The sequence below is a fragment of the Amphiura filiformis genome, chromosome 3 (genome assembly GCF_039555335.1).
Source record: "Amphiura filiformis chromosome 3, Afil_fr2py, whole genome shotgun sequence".
Taxonomy (NCBI): domain Eukaryota; kingdom Metazoa; phylum Echinodermata; class Ophiuroidea; order Amphilepidida; family Amphiuridae; genus Amphiura; species Amphiura filiformis.
Window position 1 is genome coordinate 31,469,693 of NC_092630.1, and position 15,834 is coordinate 31,485,526.

Sequence of the window (15,834 nt, forward strand, 5' to 3'; positions counted from 1 at the left end):
ATATTATTTTCCTTCCGCATGCCTGTTTGTTTACTTCCGGTTATAAACGTGACCCTTGACCTATCCAAGAAGATTCAAAATCCATAGCCGGTAATTTGAGCTGCAAATTCATGTAAGTAGACGAATTTTTCAGCGTGAAAAATTACATCAAATTTGAACTTTTGCTTAACTAGCCAAAAAGAACAAACTTAATTTATGATTCTACTTTATTTCAAGACTAATCCTATAAATAAATATTGGCTCTAACTTGAAAAAACGTTGTAAGCTTACTTAAAAAAACAACAACATACATGAACAATGGATTTCTCACTCTCATCTTCATCGTTCATGCTATAGAAAAATTACATAATTTGGTGTACATCGTGGAACATACTCTTGGCGTGGCTGTGCGTAGTAAGCTGTTGTACGCAGATAACCTCGCAATATGTAGGTATCACAGGGAAACCTCAGTTAACACATTTGCTAGTCAGTCAAAATTATACCTGATCTCATGTACCAATACCTTGTGTATTGGTACATGATTCGGGGTATACTTCAGCAATAGCGAATAAGTGGTCGTTTTTTACACTTTTCAAAACGTCACATGTACACCAAATACAGCCCCGAAATGGTCTACTTTTAGCGTGCCTTAACTCCGAAACAGTTTAGTCAAGCAAAGTTAAAAATGCGATCCCCAACCCTTTGCTTACCTTGGACGAATTTGCAGTATTTTCCGCTAGCTCCGTGTTGAAAATTGTCCGGTACTTGCCCGGTACAAACATAGAAATGGCCACATTTGCTTCAGTCCTGGTATGAATATTTCTTCCGTAATCCAATGGTTCCAACGTGGGCATCACGATGATAGTCTCCTACACAACCAGATTGTATCGGCCTGACGCTCGTCGATCCTAAAAGTGAGGACAGCGTGAGCTCTTACCTGCGTAAAAGTCTGTTCGACAAAGGCAATAAGGATGATTGACAGCGCCGTTCATTGGGCGGAGCCATTATATTACGTCATGACAGCAGACAGGTTGCGCTGTTCTCTGACCTTGACTGTTAAATCACGTAGACATACCGTGACCTGGGTACACGTACAAAGCTGGGGGGATGCGACTGCGGCCGCCATTTTGACACGCGGTATCTACTCTTCAGAAAAATTACTTTTGGTGACGTTTTATATCAAACAATTTTCGATAACGGATTTCTACTAGGATTTCAATTTTTTTTTTTTGAAGGTGCATGTAGTTTTGAGGAATAACACGGGATGTTTCGAGTTTTATTTCAACTGGTGGTGTAGGAAGGTGAGTGAATTCGTGAATGAGGCCGGGATTGAGGTTTCGTTGTTTCAACGATCCGATAGTAGGATACTGTAAACGTAGGCTAAAATGTCTAATGACGCCATGTTTACATGAAAACATTAGCTGTTGCGAGGTCAGTGTCGTTGAATTAGTTACCTAAATTCCTTTCAGGATATTCTGATTTCACTTATTTATGATGTGTACGAAAATTCACCATATAAACTCAAAAGTGTGAATGCAAGCTGTTATTGCTGACAATAGAAACATTGTTGCAAAGTCATTAAAAACAGGTATGTATTACAGGCGTACTTTGGCATTTAAACGAGATACAGGCCAGTTAGGCAGTCTAAGTCAAAATGGCCTAAACCGGCAATACAAATTTACATTGAAATTTAAAAGAAGCTTTTTAAGAAAGAAACCTTCATAAATATGTTGTCTATACTTCACTTGACCCAAATATATGATTTTTTTTGGTGATGAGAGACTCGCACATGGAATTTCAGAGAGATTTTGATAGCAGTTCCATTAAAAAAAAGTGCTATCGTCATGAGACTAAGATCTAGAAACACCCCCGAATGCTGTTTTGGGGAATTTTGCTAGCAGAATCTTTTTTTGATGAAAGTCAATCTTTGACAAGATGTAACTTTGCTACGGAAAGTGCTATGACAAAAAGGTTTTCAGTGTTGGCTTTCTTAGCTCAAGGGCTTTAATTTGATATATAAAATGATGCAGTTTGATGGCAAATTTGAATTCACCTGGCATACCTACAATATGGGCGCGTAGCGCGTGTAAGTCGCGGAGTAACAAGGCTACAAGCGTAGTTGAATGTTCCACGATGTACACAAATTTAATAATTTTTCTGGCGTTTCTTTACTTTAGGGGTTTTTATTCTTACATGTTTAGCTGCGCTGGAAGTACAGTGTTATAACCCTATAACCCTATACATGTATAAACCCTAACCAGTGCAGAAGGCAGCTATTTAATACATATATGTAAAAATAAAAAACACTAAAGTAAAGGAATGCCATTTTTCTATAGCTCGAGATACTCTAGATAAAATACAGGCTTACATTTACTGCTGTATTTCAGCTAGAGCGCCATAGGTAGAGCAACTAGTTTTTTGGAGAACAATACTGTTACGTAAGACGAAGAAGAATCGAAACCCGCCCCAGAACCTGCCCTGGTTTAGTTCACCGCGTAAACTTGTATGGCTCAAAATTTGGACCGCTCGCCATTAAGTTTACTGTCATTGCGTATTTTGAAACGGTTGATGTTTCAATGATCCCAGATTCCTGGTCAATTATTTTTAACTGTGCATGTGCATGACACTTATAATGGGAACCAGCTAAACTTCAGGATAAAAAATGATCGCTGATAACGATGTGATGTGGGAATTATAGGATTGCACAGAGATTAAATTTGGCAAAATTTGACTTTTATAGGCAAGTTGACAAAACTATGTGTGCGTAATAAGATAAAAGACAGTCGTAAGTAAGTATATGTGCATCGCTTAGGTGTTTTGATGTTTTGGGAGACTGAGGGATCCCAAACAACAGGTGACTGAGCCTATTCTTGACTGTGTAATATTCCTTCAGCACTCTGCAGTACGATCTTAGCCTTATACGTTGGACAGATATAGTATCAGTTTGTGAATGAGGACAACGTATAAGTTCCTTGTACTAACCTAGCTGCCCTACTCATTTCCGGGACTCATTTATTTCACTGTTGTACTTATGCATTTTGCCATAACACATTATGTAATCAACACAAAGCTTTTGCGAGGACGTAGTGAGTGGATAAGAAACTGACAGCGGAGGATACGAACGACACACCGATTTTTAGTTGTCAATCATGAATTGCCGCAACGTTTTATTTTACTGCATGGCATTTAGACTGCGCTGCATTCCTTTTTTTTTTTATATAAACAATTCATACGTTTCCATGCATGAAACCATTTAAAATCTATGACGAAACACATCACATCTCCAGTGACTGCCCTGCCCAGAGAAAAAAGGACTGCGGTAGTTGGATATGACCTGTGTGACCCACCATATCTTAACACATAGACTCAACCTCTTTCATCTCGAATCTGAGATGAATGTTAATGAAGTAAAAATCAATGTGGGTGGTAAATCTTAACCAATAACAGATAGGCAAGCGTCATGTTTATGCATTAGCCCAACCCACTGTGTTCACTGAACCCAACCCACGTGGGGTAGCTCTATTCAGATTTCATTTGACAGCTTAACCATCGCGTATACGTGCGCGACGTCAAGCGTACTGTACATTGTATTGGACCTTGTGCAAATAATACGCGCTGGACGGCTATTCAAACGGCTTAATTGGTAAAAACCACAGGATATGTGCATAAACAGCCAAGACTGCATTTTTAATGAGGTAACATCATACCCACTATAGAGTGCATAGTTCATTGTATATTGAACTACAGTAGACCAGTTTTCTCATGGATATCTGAGCTGTTGAATCAGAACAGGAATGATGACTTTTCCATGGTCAGGTCAGAGAGATTAATTTAGGGAATGATAAATTAAACTGGTCTACTACAGTAGACTACATGGCATTCCGCAAGCACCATGACAAATTATGTCGTATTTTTCCAAAGATTATCTCATCAAGGGTCGCGCAATGCGGGCTTTTTTGCGTCCCGGACCCACCAAAGCCCGAATCTCACGCATGAATATTGCAAAAGCAGTGAGTTATTGCGTCCCGTCGTACGCAACAAAAATTCCCACATGTTGTTTTGTAAATCCAGGTGTCATAAAACTAGCCCGGAAAACTAGGCTCAAAAGTTTCCTCAACTTGCATTATGCACATCATTTTCGAAGCAACTGAACCCCTGAAATACCAAATTATGGCCTAATTTACTTCAATAATTAATATTATGCACAGTAATACTGCTTTGTGAGTGAAATTTTGACAGCAAAACAGCCGTGATATCGAGAAAATATGGAGAGAGCGAGATCCCTGTGTTTACATGGTTGACAAGTACCTGACTAAAGCGGGCAGTATTAAAATTATTATTCCAGCCAGCGGCGGGCGGTAAATATTAGGTAATTATACTAATTTGATTGAAATAAAAAAGGAAATTAAAAAAAAAAAAGAAAGAAAAAAAGAAAGAAAAAAGAAAAGAAAGAAAGAAAAAAGAAAGAAAGAAAAAAGAAAGAAAAAAGAAAAGAAAGAAAGAAAAAGAAAAAGAAAAAAAAAAGAAAGAAAAAAAAAAAGAAAGAAAGAAAAGAAAAAAAAGAATGAAAGAAAAAATGAAAAAAATACAATAATATTTAATAAACCCCTGCCCCCACCCCCACCCACAAAAATAGTATGGTATCACACAAATAGATTGAATTTGCTAGACAATTTATGAATAGTTGGGACCCCCGATATTTCTTTAGGGACTCCCCATTTTGCATTTTTTCTGTTAGCTCAGGGTCCCAAGGGACCCCGAGCTTTGGACTATGAAGTAAGCTGAATGCGATCTGTACTTTTGTAACATTCCGATCGCTTTTGATCAGTGGCGCGAAAGGTTTTGCTATTTTTTAAAGCTAAACTGATGAAATAAATTGTGCAAAAGTGGAATAAATGTGCGCGAAAGCGCCCGAAAATTTGCACTTGTGGGGCTAAAATGGGCATATTCAGGCGTCAATATTGGGGGGGATGATTGTACGTCCCCATTTCTTCGATGGAGCAGGGCATAGGAAAAATATTTCCTGTCTGGGAACTTAAACTATGTTGCTTAAAATTTTCTGTGAAATTTGCGAGCGCCTTGTCGCTCGCCCTTAATGGTTGGGGTCCAGGGGCTCAAAAAGCCTAAAAAGCTCATGGATTTTAGACTTTTTAAAGTAAGAAATCAGGCACGAGAGTGAGCTTTGATAAAAAAACTCTGAAATATTATCCATGTGGGTCGAGGAGGCAGAGCCATTGCGGGGGTCGAGGGGGCAGTCAAGCCCAGGCGATTTGAGCAGATTTAGCACCCCAAAAGAGGCCATTTGTGACATAAAAAATGCATATATCTATGTTACAGTAATTCTTGGCCTGTTTCAGACATTTTGAAAAATGCTTCCTTCATCCTAAAAAAGTGGTTTTAAATGTTCAGTTTCCTATACTTTTGTACATGAGAGGCATTCTTCAAAGTTTTTTCTTTGCCTAATAACATGGCCTACATGGCTGAAATTGATATATAATGCACAATATAAAAACAATGATTCATAAAATTTTTGACACCCCTCTTCGGTATGTGGGAGGGGCCCTCGTCATGAGGGGGTACTAATGTGCATGAAGAATGCATTGTATGATAAGAGTAATGTGTAAAATACGCTACATTTTATGGGGAAAAATCTAAAATTCTGAAAATACAAAAAAGTGTCATAAAAGTGCATAAGCTTTTTTCTTCTGGGTAAGAATTTTTTCTTGCATGCAACAGCCTTTTTCTTGCATGTTAGAAATTTGATAAATAGGTCCATGCATGCATTTTGTATATGATGACCTATTTATCAAATTTCTACCATGCAATAAAAAAGCTGTTGCATGTAAGGAAAAAGTTCTTACCCAGAAGAAAAAAGCTTTTGCACTTAAATGTAATTTTTTTTGTATTTCCAGAATTTTAGAAATTTTTCAAATTTCCAAAATTATGTGAAAGGTTTCTCTTTTATTTTGTTAGCAATAAAAATAACAATTTCCATGAAAATTGAAATGAGGCAAATTTAAATTAATTAAAACATTATAAACACATTCATGCAATGCATTTAAAAACATTAAATACAGGGCAGATTTTCTGTCATTTTCAGGTGAAATCAATTTCTACCCTAATTCCCTTTTGGGGGTAAGGCCAAGGGTTTTGGGTTATGTTAAAGGTTAGTTGGTCTTGGGTGGTTTGAATACATGCAGTAAGGTTTGTGAGTGGGTAGGAAAACATTTCAAAAAACTTAGAAAAATTTTAAAAAAAAAAAATCGATTTTTTTTTTTTTTTTTTTTTTTTTCCGAATTTTTTTTTTTCTGTGACCTCCAATTTTTTTTCTGGGAACGGCGCGGCCGCGTTACCGCGGATTTCGAGGGCCTGCGATGGAGATGGTTGTGTTTTTGCTTATTTATTTGTCATGCTATTTATTTTATGAGAATATTGTTTTCTTTTCGTGTACCGTATTTAATATTTGATTGTATTGGTTATGTTGAGGGGCATGTGAGGCCCACGGATTGGCACTTGTGCTACATCGGTGGGTCTCTCATGCTTCATGCACAAGAGTCTCCATCCTTTGGATGGAGGTGGTTGTGTTTTTCTTTGGTCTAAAGGAAAAGATCGCCATTAATGTTAAATGCAGATAGGACATCTGGGTCCTACTCTGTCATGTTTGACTGCCGGCACTGATAAAAAATTTGTCATGTTTAAAATTGATGGGGGGAAAAAATTTCCGAACGGCCCACCAAAAATTGCTTGCCCCTCCCTCTTGGCCTTCCAAAAATCCCAATTTGCAAACCTACATGTAAAATGGTGTAGATACAATGTATATATGTTGCGAGCGCAGCGAGCAGGAAAATTTGCATATTAGCGGTACTACTGTTTTCCTAAAGCGTAAATTATTTAGAAGGCACCCCATGAATGTGTGCCAAAAATCGCTTGCCCCCCTCGGCTTGCCAAAATTGCTCCCCCACCCCTTTCGGCTCACCAAAAATGTCTTGCTCCCCCCCACCAAATTTTACCCTCCCCCATGGCTCATAATAATTATGGCACAGCCCCTTTAGACGTTCGCTAGTCGTATCTGTGTTTGTTGAGAAAATTAATGTTGTGAAGATAGGACATACGTGTGATTCAGTTTTCTGCAAAAGCGATTGAGTACAATATGCATCTTTAGAAAAGACCGATGATTGTGGTTCGATCAAGCATTGAAATGCTTTCAACTTTTGTACTGGATCGTTCAAGCATGCTCAACAAGTTTTTCAGTGCATGTGCCTCTAGCCCTAGTACTAATTAAACTACATACTGTAGAAGTACATGTACAAATTATGTAAAAACGGATACGGTACTACAGTTTGTCCAATCTGAAGTACAAAGTGACAACGTGCAAGCATATAGCGTAAAAAGTATGCAGTGCTGCATCACTGCTAAGGTTTGTTGCCTTAAAAGTCGGCACAATGTTTCTTTAGAATACATGCTATTTTCTTCAATTTTGATACTTTGGGCAAGTTGTTATTGTGGACTGAAAACAAATTGGCATGGAAAATCAATTTTGGGGCTTTTCTCAAAAAGTGCTCATTTTTGCAGAAATCTGCTGTGCTAGTTGAATTCCTTGCATCGTTTCCTTTCTGAAAATGTGCACTTAAATTATGTACTTATCATCATTACTTATCACTACTGTAAAGTGGGGTGACTTTGGACTGTTGGGTGACTTTGGACACGCATATAGGACAGGGTTGCTTGATATAAATCACAATTTTTTTTCCAAAAAATCATTTATTTAAATTTAAATCAATGATTTTTTAGAAAAAAATTATTAATTTAAATTGAGCAACCCTGTCCAATATGCAGTGTTCGAAATAAGCACTTATCCTCTTGTCCAAAAATCACTGGGGACAACCATATGGAGCTATGTACTTATCCCCTGGACAACCACTATATTTTATCTCTGAAATATGACACATTTTGGGGATAACCAAAATGTTTTGAGGACAAGCAGAATTTATGCTTTAGTTGTCCTCGCGACAACCTCCATATTTTCCTTATTTCGGACACTGCCAATATGCATGTCCGGTTTATGAACATTATGCAAAAAAGGCAATTAACATGATTAATATGAACAGCAAACAAGTTTCAAGTATGTACGCATTCTGAAATTTTATTTGAAACCTGATTGCATCATGAACATGATTCTAAAATATGAACTAGCTATCCTAGGGTATGTATCAAGGGGGCATACATATATGCTTAGAACTCAAGATATACATGGATAGCCTTTCATTATTATGTTTTGATGAACCCATGTGTGTGAAAATATTGGATCCAAAACATAATAATGTTAAAATTGTATGCTTTACACCCAATATTTATTGGTCTCACTATGAGTTTTAAAATATTAGACTCGACTACGTCTCATCCAATATTTTAACCTCATAGCTCAACTAATAAATATGGGCTCAATGTACGCGGATTTAGGTCTTCTCTACCGGAAGTCAATTTGTGCCGAAATTCCTTCCCACAATAAGCATTTTGCATAACAATAGATACAGTTCGGAGGTTAATCAATATTCTTTGTTATGCAATATGCATATTGCATTGTGGGAAAGAATTTCGGCACAAATTGACTTCCGTTAGAGAAACCCTAAATCCGCGTATTGATCAAATTTTATATCAAACTTGGTGCAAGTTGGACAAGTTTATTGCCTTGCCTCTGCCAATGATGTGTTTGTACATGTGAGCATTAAATGTATCTCATTTGTCTTTCAGATAGATATGACGTGGAAGTGAAAGATTCAATCATTCATTATGGGGATTGTCTTCAGTGTTGCATCAACTATATTCTACACTGCATGTCACTGGTGCATGCAGTTTATTCTGTTCTTGCTGGTGGATTTCATTGTGAAATCATTGTTAGCATTTAGCAGGTGAGGTATAAAATGAAATGGTGACAGTAGACAGTAAAAACCACTCATACATTCCTTATGTACATGGCTACAGTTGCATAGCTCACCAAATAAAAGACTCACTAAATTGTTGAAACTCTAGTTCTCAGCTGGGTCCTTTCACACTTGCTGATGCTGTCGCTATTTTAATTTATCCCAGTAAATGGATCTGTCACAACACTGTAATGACAGTAATGTGATTAGACTTCTCCGTAGTCCACTTGCCATTGTGCATATTCAGAATTACCTTTGCATTTTTAAAAACTCCGATTGTGTGCACAATTGATAGATTTTCCTGATCTATTCAGTCACCGTGCGCCCTCTGTTAGCTTGATACCCAAGTGGACTACTGACATTCGATTGCGGTCAAAATGCTTAACACAGGCCCCTATGGCAAGAATGTCGGATTTTGGCCTACTAAGAATAGCATGATGTAATGCATTTCATATAAATTAACCAATTGTGATGCAGCATTTGTGTAGGGAAAGAGTGAACATCTCGGCGATAGTAATCAATTTCATTTGCATTATTGTGACCTCATTTTATGCTGTTCCCGTGGTGTTTGGCTCTCTTGCGGTAAAACTTCAAAGTTTGTTTATATGTGATGAACCAGTGGAAGAAATACGTTCATGCACGTGTCATGTCAGTGGTACAATGTACGTGTGTGGATAAATCCTGATCGGGTAAATAACTTCAAAAGTGTGTCTCTACCGGCTATAAAATATGCCTAAATTAATTTATAAACATAATTATTTAGCTCCGCTGTTTAGAGACGGACCATGACATGGCCAATATCACCCGAGACTTCTTCAGGGAATTCTGCTGATGAGGCCGGGTGCGATACAATGAACAAACTGCGATTCATCCTCACTAGGATGTGAAAATTGTAAACTGGCTCGGGAAGAAGTCCTTCATCATTCCATGGCTGGTAAAGACGTTTTCACCATTCTACCCAGATTTTTAGCAGGGGGGGCGCACAAAATGGAATTTGTTGATGACCCATTCTTTAGGTCAGAAAATTTTGCCACAAATACCTAGTTTCCTGGATTTTAATGACATTTTTCACTTCACCTGAAATTATTGGGGGGGCGGGGTGAAGAGTATTCTAGCCCCCGGTTCCTAAGCTACCAACTAGATATAATATGGGAAATATATTTTCTACCAAAGCAGCACCGTTTGCTAGGACTTTTTGTCGGGTGGGAAATCCCAGACTAGAAGAAGCACACAATTTGAGTTTACCTTGGGAAGCAAAATATGAACGCATTTACATCGATAGTTCTAGCCAGGGACAATATTGTCTTCAAGGAAAGAAATTATTCGCGACACATGGAGAACGATTGTGCGGATTATTAAATTATTGTGGTAATCATTTTTTTAAAGATAAATATTTCATAATAACGGGAAAATTAGTTCATGCCTCTCTTTAATAATCCGTCTATATTTGTAGCTATTTTAGAATTTCGGACATGAGGCTCTTTCCGTCTTTCGGCATGCCATTAAATATCAAAAGCACCTGAAGTAACTAGTGCTAATTAAGGGGGCCGGCATTTTCTTCCAAATTAACAAAACATCCGCGTCAATAAAATTGCGACACCCCCCCCCCTATTTCGACAACAACATTTTATGCCCCCCCCACCAATACACCTTAGCCCTTAAACAAACTCAAATTGTATTGAAATCAGTCTTTTTGAATTAAAAATAAACAAACTATCTCACCAAATATTTTATGACCCCCTATTTTTCTTTCCAAAAATCTATGACCCCCCCCCTTCCGCAAAAAAAAAAAAATGCCAGCCCCCTAAAATAACAGAAAAGTCAACATTGTGTTGTGATGTGATCTTGCCGGCCTATTTTTAAAAACAATGTCCTGTCTCATGCCAATATTTTGCACTCAGTTGTGGGTTTGTCACCGTGTGTGCACTACACAAGTGAGGTTCGTGATACCTGTAAACAGGCCAAGATAGATGCTATATGCAAATTAGGGGTATTTTATCTTGCTGATCGATTTTGGCAAATAAATTGCTGCACTTTCCCACGGGGATGAGAAATAGTTGGCGTTGTATAATTTGACTTTTCCATACAGGTATTTCTTATTTATTTGGGTTATTATTCGATATTTATCACAGTAAATACAAAATATAATCTTGATCGATTTGTACCACCGTTGATTTTTCTTTAAATAAATTGTATATATTATCTTTTGCCAAATGCAAGAACCCCTGTACAATTATGGACGAGACGGAAACTATTCGCTGTTTCTGATTGGTCAAGGGGTGGAGCCAATTTTATTCTCATCGTAGCGTCACTGACTTAACCGCAATCGTTTGTCCATAGTCGTATTTTTCGTGAGTTACGTGGGCAATTCTCCAAAATAAAACAGACTGCTAGAAAATCACTGGTGGTAGGCATGAAGGGAGCCCTCTTTCAAAAAATATTAAAAAACCCTGTAAAAAACAAAAGTAAGGCAGGACACAAATGATCACTTAGAATGCCTACATCTAGGGCAACTAGATTTGTTTATAGACTATTTATTACATTATAATATCGAGATTGATAACATAGGCCTATTTCTAAATTTATCAAAATTCGACTATGGCATAGTCTATAATGTGATATGCATGTTGTTTAATAGGGAATTCATGGGGTGCTGATATTTCATGATGTCTATGTCTAATGAATATGAATGTTATGGTATAAACACACTCCACCGACTCCTGTGTCAGACTTTGCCAGTAACTATAAATCAGCTGGGTAGGAAGTGAGTTACAGTGCAGGGTATTTGCCAATTGATGCAGCCTGACAGAACAACTTTATAAAGAACTATCACATGTAATGGATTCTTTGTTGGGCTTCAGGAATTTAGGTGAGAAGAATAATGGGGAAGAGGTTTGAGCAGGCGTGCATGGATTAGATGGCTTAAATCTTACAACACCCAGTTCAATATTGTGACCTCAAGCTTCATTATGGAAATTCTTCAGGCAAATGTGATAAAATTGCACTTTCACTTTAGATTTGTTAAACATACAGATCATGACTGTATCAATGCAAGACTTTTGAAGTGGAGAAAAGAGGAAAAAGCTATCAGGATCATCTTTCTCTCTTGTTTTGGCCTAAAGATGATGCTATTTTTATGTAGCCCTGATGATCAAGAATGATTTCTTTGGAATGGATAAGTATTTTTTGGCAACATTTTTTCATACATGTTATTTTGGTGCCATATTACTGACCATTTATGTTACTTTTTTTCATTGACCTCTTACAGGAATGCATTTGAACGTAGACGGTTATGGCAAATTGAGGGAATGGTTTTAGCAGTGCTCTGTGTAATCTTCCTCATAGTTGATAGGTTTCCGATCATCTTGTTTTTCTTATCAGTTCTGTCCTTCCTCAGTTCCATTCCGCATGGACAAGAATTCATCAAGTCTTTGCAGGTACAGTACACTATTCTAGGGATAAGTACATATACATTAAATTGGTATACAAATGTTTTACACTGGTGACATAACTTGTAACACAGCAGCCATCATATATATATACAAGAAGAAATTAGCTGATTAATTCTGTTATCTGTCATACACAGGCAGTGAAACATTATGAGTAAAATACAGGACACTTGCAAATTTGCACCAATCTCATTGAAATCAAGATTTTGGTATCAGAAGGAAACTCATGTGTTTTTCATAACCTCAGTAAATTTTAGGCCTGAGAAATAATTCCTTTAGGTGGTACAAACAAAAGAAGTGGTAGAATCATCCTCTATGGTGGTATACCACCAGTGCTGCTCTGTGTGCGATTGTGATTCACATAATTGCTTTTAATGTCATTTGACAGATCAATTAAACTAAAAACATAACATACCTCAATGCAGGCTTCCCGTTAGTGTGCGTCATTGCGTCCAGACGCGTATTTTACAAATTTGGACGCAAATTCACATGGCTAATCAGTATTTTTGCGTCCATGTGGACGAGACAAAACTTCGAAATTTAATCATTAATTGATGATAAAATAAGACATTTTTATTCTTTTATATTTTTAAGATAATAAAAGCCCCAAAATTTTGACCCACCTGCTTAGAATTGTAGTAAATTCTGCAATATTTGTAAATGCAACGTCAGGAAATCGTGCACTTTTTGCAAGCTTTCCGTACGATCGTTGTTTGATGGGAAAGTCCCCATTGATGCTTTGTTTACAAAGCTTGCTAGAGTGATGACGTGCGGCTACCGTCCAGTTGCTGTTTATTTAATTATTTATCACAAGCTGACAATATTCAGTTTTTAATGTTTTAAGTTTATTTTCTCATAAATAATCTATGTTTCCTTTATTAGTATTATTGTTACGATGAATAAAAGCAATTTTAAAGACAAAATCCAAATGATAATCTTTTTTTTGTATTATTTGTGGTAGCGCGTGTTTTAGCTTTTATATCATCAACAACACGTTTTAAAATTAAAGAAACCCGGAAGTAAAAGTACGAAAATTTGCGAATGTTTTTGCAGCTGTTTCTGACCACGTTTCCGACCAAAACTGACACAGAAATGAGAAAAATTATCATAGCGACTGGAGATGGAATATCATGGCGAAAATGCACTTTTATTTTATTTTAACAATCAACATTTGATGAAGTGTAGACCGAGCACGGGTACGTGTGTTAGCAACAAGGGGCTGCCGTTCTGACCATGAAATTCCGTGGCGTTTCCCAGTATGATTGATTGTGAATTTCAGATGGACGCACAAAAATATGTCTGGACGCAAGTTTTTTCAACCTTGTCAGCAAACTTGCGTCACACATGACGCACATTTTTAAATCCTTAACGGGAACCCTGCCTCAATGTGATGTAGAAAATGCCATATGAAACACCCACCTTTAACTAATAATATAATCAGTGATGTACATTACATTCGTATCTTGTTTATATCTTGCAATTTAGCTCAGCAGGTGTTATTTACATACATTGTTCTTAGTTGAAGAGATCAGTTCTAAACAATTATAGACACACAATTACCAATGATTTCTTTTACTTTTCATTCTTATCCACTGTAGATATATTTTACTGCACTCTTCAACAAAGCAAGAAAAAAGTGGTCAAATTGGTACAATGCACCGGATATGAATTATGAATATCAAGAAGACTACCCCACAGAGACACGTCCACCAGAGACACCACAGCAAAGGTATGCAGACTCCCATCCAATATCCTCCTCGTCCTATATCACTACTCCTCTGGCTCGGCCCAGCATAAGGAGTGATTCATTCTCTGATCCAGATTCAGACACAGAAATCCCAAGTCGTCGGCTCATACAAGAAAAGAAGCCAATTAGAAAACAGGTGCCGCCCAGGCAGATATCTACCCAGGCAGCCCAGCAGCCAATTCAACCAACACATCAATACAAGACCCCAACAAGAAACAGCTGGTCTTCACAGGTCATGTCTTATTTTGGCTACGGTGGTGGAGAAAGTTCTCCACCTGGATTACGTAACAGAGGACAGAATTTGTGCTTTCTCAATTCTGTGGTGCAATGCATGGCACATTTGCCTAATATATTCCCATCCATATCTAGAGAGATACCTCATGCAAGTGGAAAATGTAGCCCTCTTGAATCTACATTTCTCAAAGAATTGTGTGATTTGCTCATTGGTTGTGCTTCCATACCTACCGGTGCTTCACGTACAACTGTAGATACACATGGTTTCCGCAAAGCGGCAGCAAGATTAGGTACCCAAATTGTTACACATCCTAACAAGATGCAAACACAGCAAGATGCTGCTGAGTTTTTGACTTGGATGCTGAGTACACTTCATGATATTCTGCTGAAGATTGCCCCTAGTCAATCCCATTCAAGATCCTTGGATCAGTCAATTGAGAGTGACCTGAGAAGTATGAGCTCAGAAAGCCTGAATACCTTAAAGATGAAATTGTTCCGTCAACTTGAAGGACAGGACTCGATGTATGATGAAGCCAGCATAACAGCAGTGAGAACTCTGTCAGATATGGAATGGTATCAATTAAACCAGGACAAACGGTCATTTGTTACTGACCACTTTGCAGGGCAGCTCATCGAGCTTTATGAGAATCAAACACACAACAAAGTTGCGGTTGGTATCCAATTATTCCATATTCTGCCTATACCACTACTAGAGCCTCGACAAGTGTATGCCATTGTGCAACTGCAGGATTGTGTGAACAGCTTAAGCACAATTGAACATGAGATCCCAGAAGGAAATGCCAGCATGCTGAGTGGCGCAATGTCAGGAAAGAAAGCCAATATTGATGTAGCCAGCCCACCCCTTCTTAGCCCTCCCATGTTTTCTTCCACTCCAAGCAGAGATCAATCCCCCAATACTTCTAGCGTAGAGGTTCGTTACCAGACAACCATGCGATTCCCTCCCATGTATCTTATCCTTCAACTTAACCGCTTCCACTATAATCCAGCTTCCGGGAGGACTAAGAAAATCAAAACTTCAGTCAATATCCCACTCACTGATCTTGATTTATCAAGTGCTCTCTTTGAGCAGCATTTCAGCATCCACACACCAGGAAACAACATAGGCCCACGATATGATCTTTATGGACTGTGTGTACATGAAGGAGGAGAGAGTACAGAAAATGGTCACTATGTAAGCTATTGTGTGGCGTCTGATGGCAATTGGTACAGACTAGATGATGAGATTGTTAATAGAGTAAATATGGCATATGAGTGCTGTACACCATCCATTAGACAAAATTCATATCTCTTGTTTTACGTCAGAAAGGATGTATAACAAAACGATGTACTATACTATGTATATTTGTGTACATATCTAATTTAAAGTCTGAAAATAAATACAAACTCTGCCTTACAAAATTGAGAAATGGTAATAGTTAAAGGCCCATTCAGTGATTTGCTCGGCCGGACGATCATAAAATTATCAAAATTCAGATTTTGGTAC

At 37.8% G+C, this 15,834-nt stretch overlaps 1 protein-coding gene across 2 annotated transcripts; it reads left to right on the forward strand.

Moving 5' to 3' along the window:
* Window positions 1–32: 32 nt before the first annotated feature.
* Window positions 33–15,766, forward strand: LOC140148367 (ubiquitin carboxyl-terminal hydrolase 21-like). Of its 2 annotated transcripts, none has more exons than XM_072170293.1 (4): window positions 33–112; window positions 8,731–8,888; window positions 12,169–12,337; window positions 13,948–15,766. In XM_072170293.1, exons 2-4 carry the CDS (start codon window positions 8,770–8,772, stop codon window positions 15,664–15,666), a joined length of 2,007 nt encoding a protein of 668 aa, XP_072026394.1. In that variant the 5' UTR covers window positions 33–112; window positions 8,731–8,769; the 3' UTR covers window positions 15,667–15,766. The 2 variants fall into 2 exon arrangements, with proteins under 2 accessions (XP_072026394.1, XP_072026395.1); XM_072170294.1 differs by having other exon boundaries at window positions 56–112; window positions 8,735–8,888.
* The last annotated feature ends 68 nt before the right edge of the window (window positions 15,767–15,834 follow it).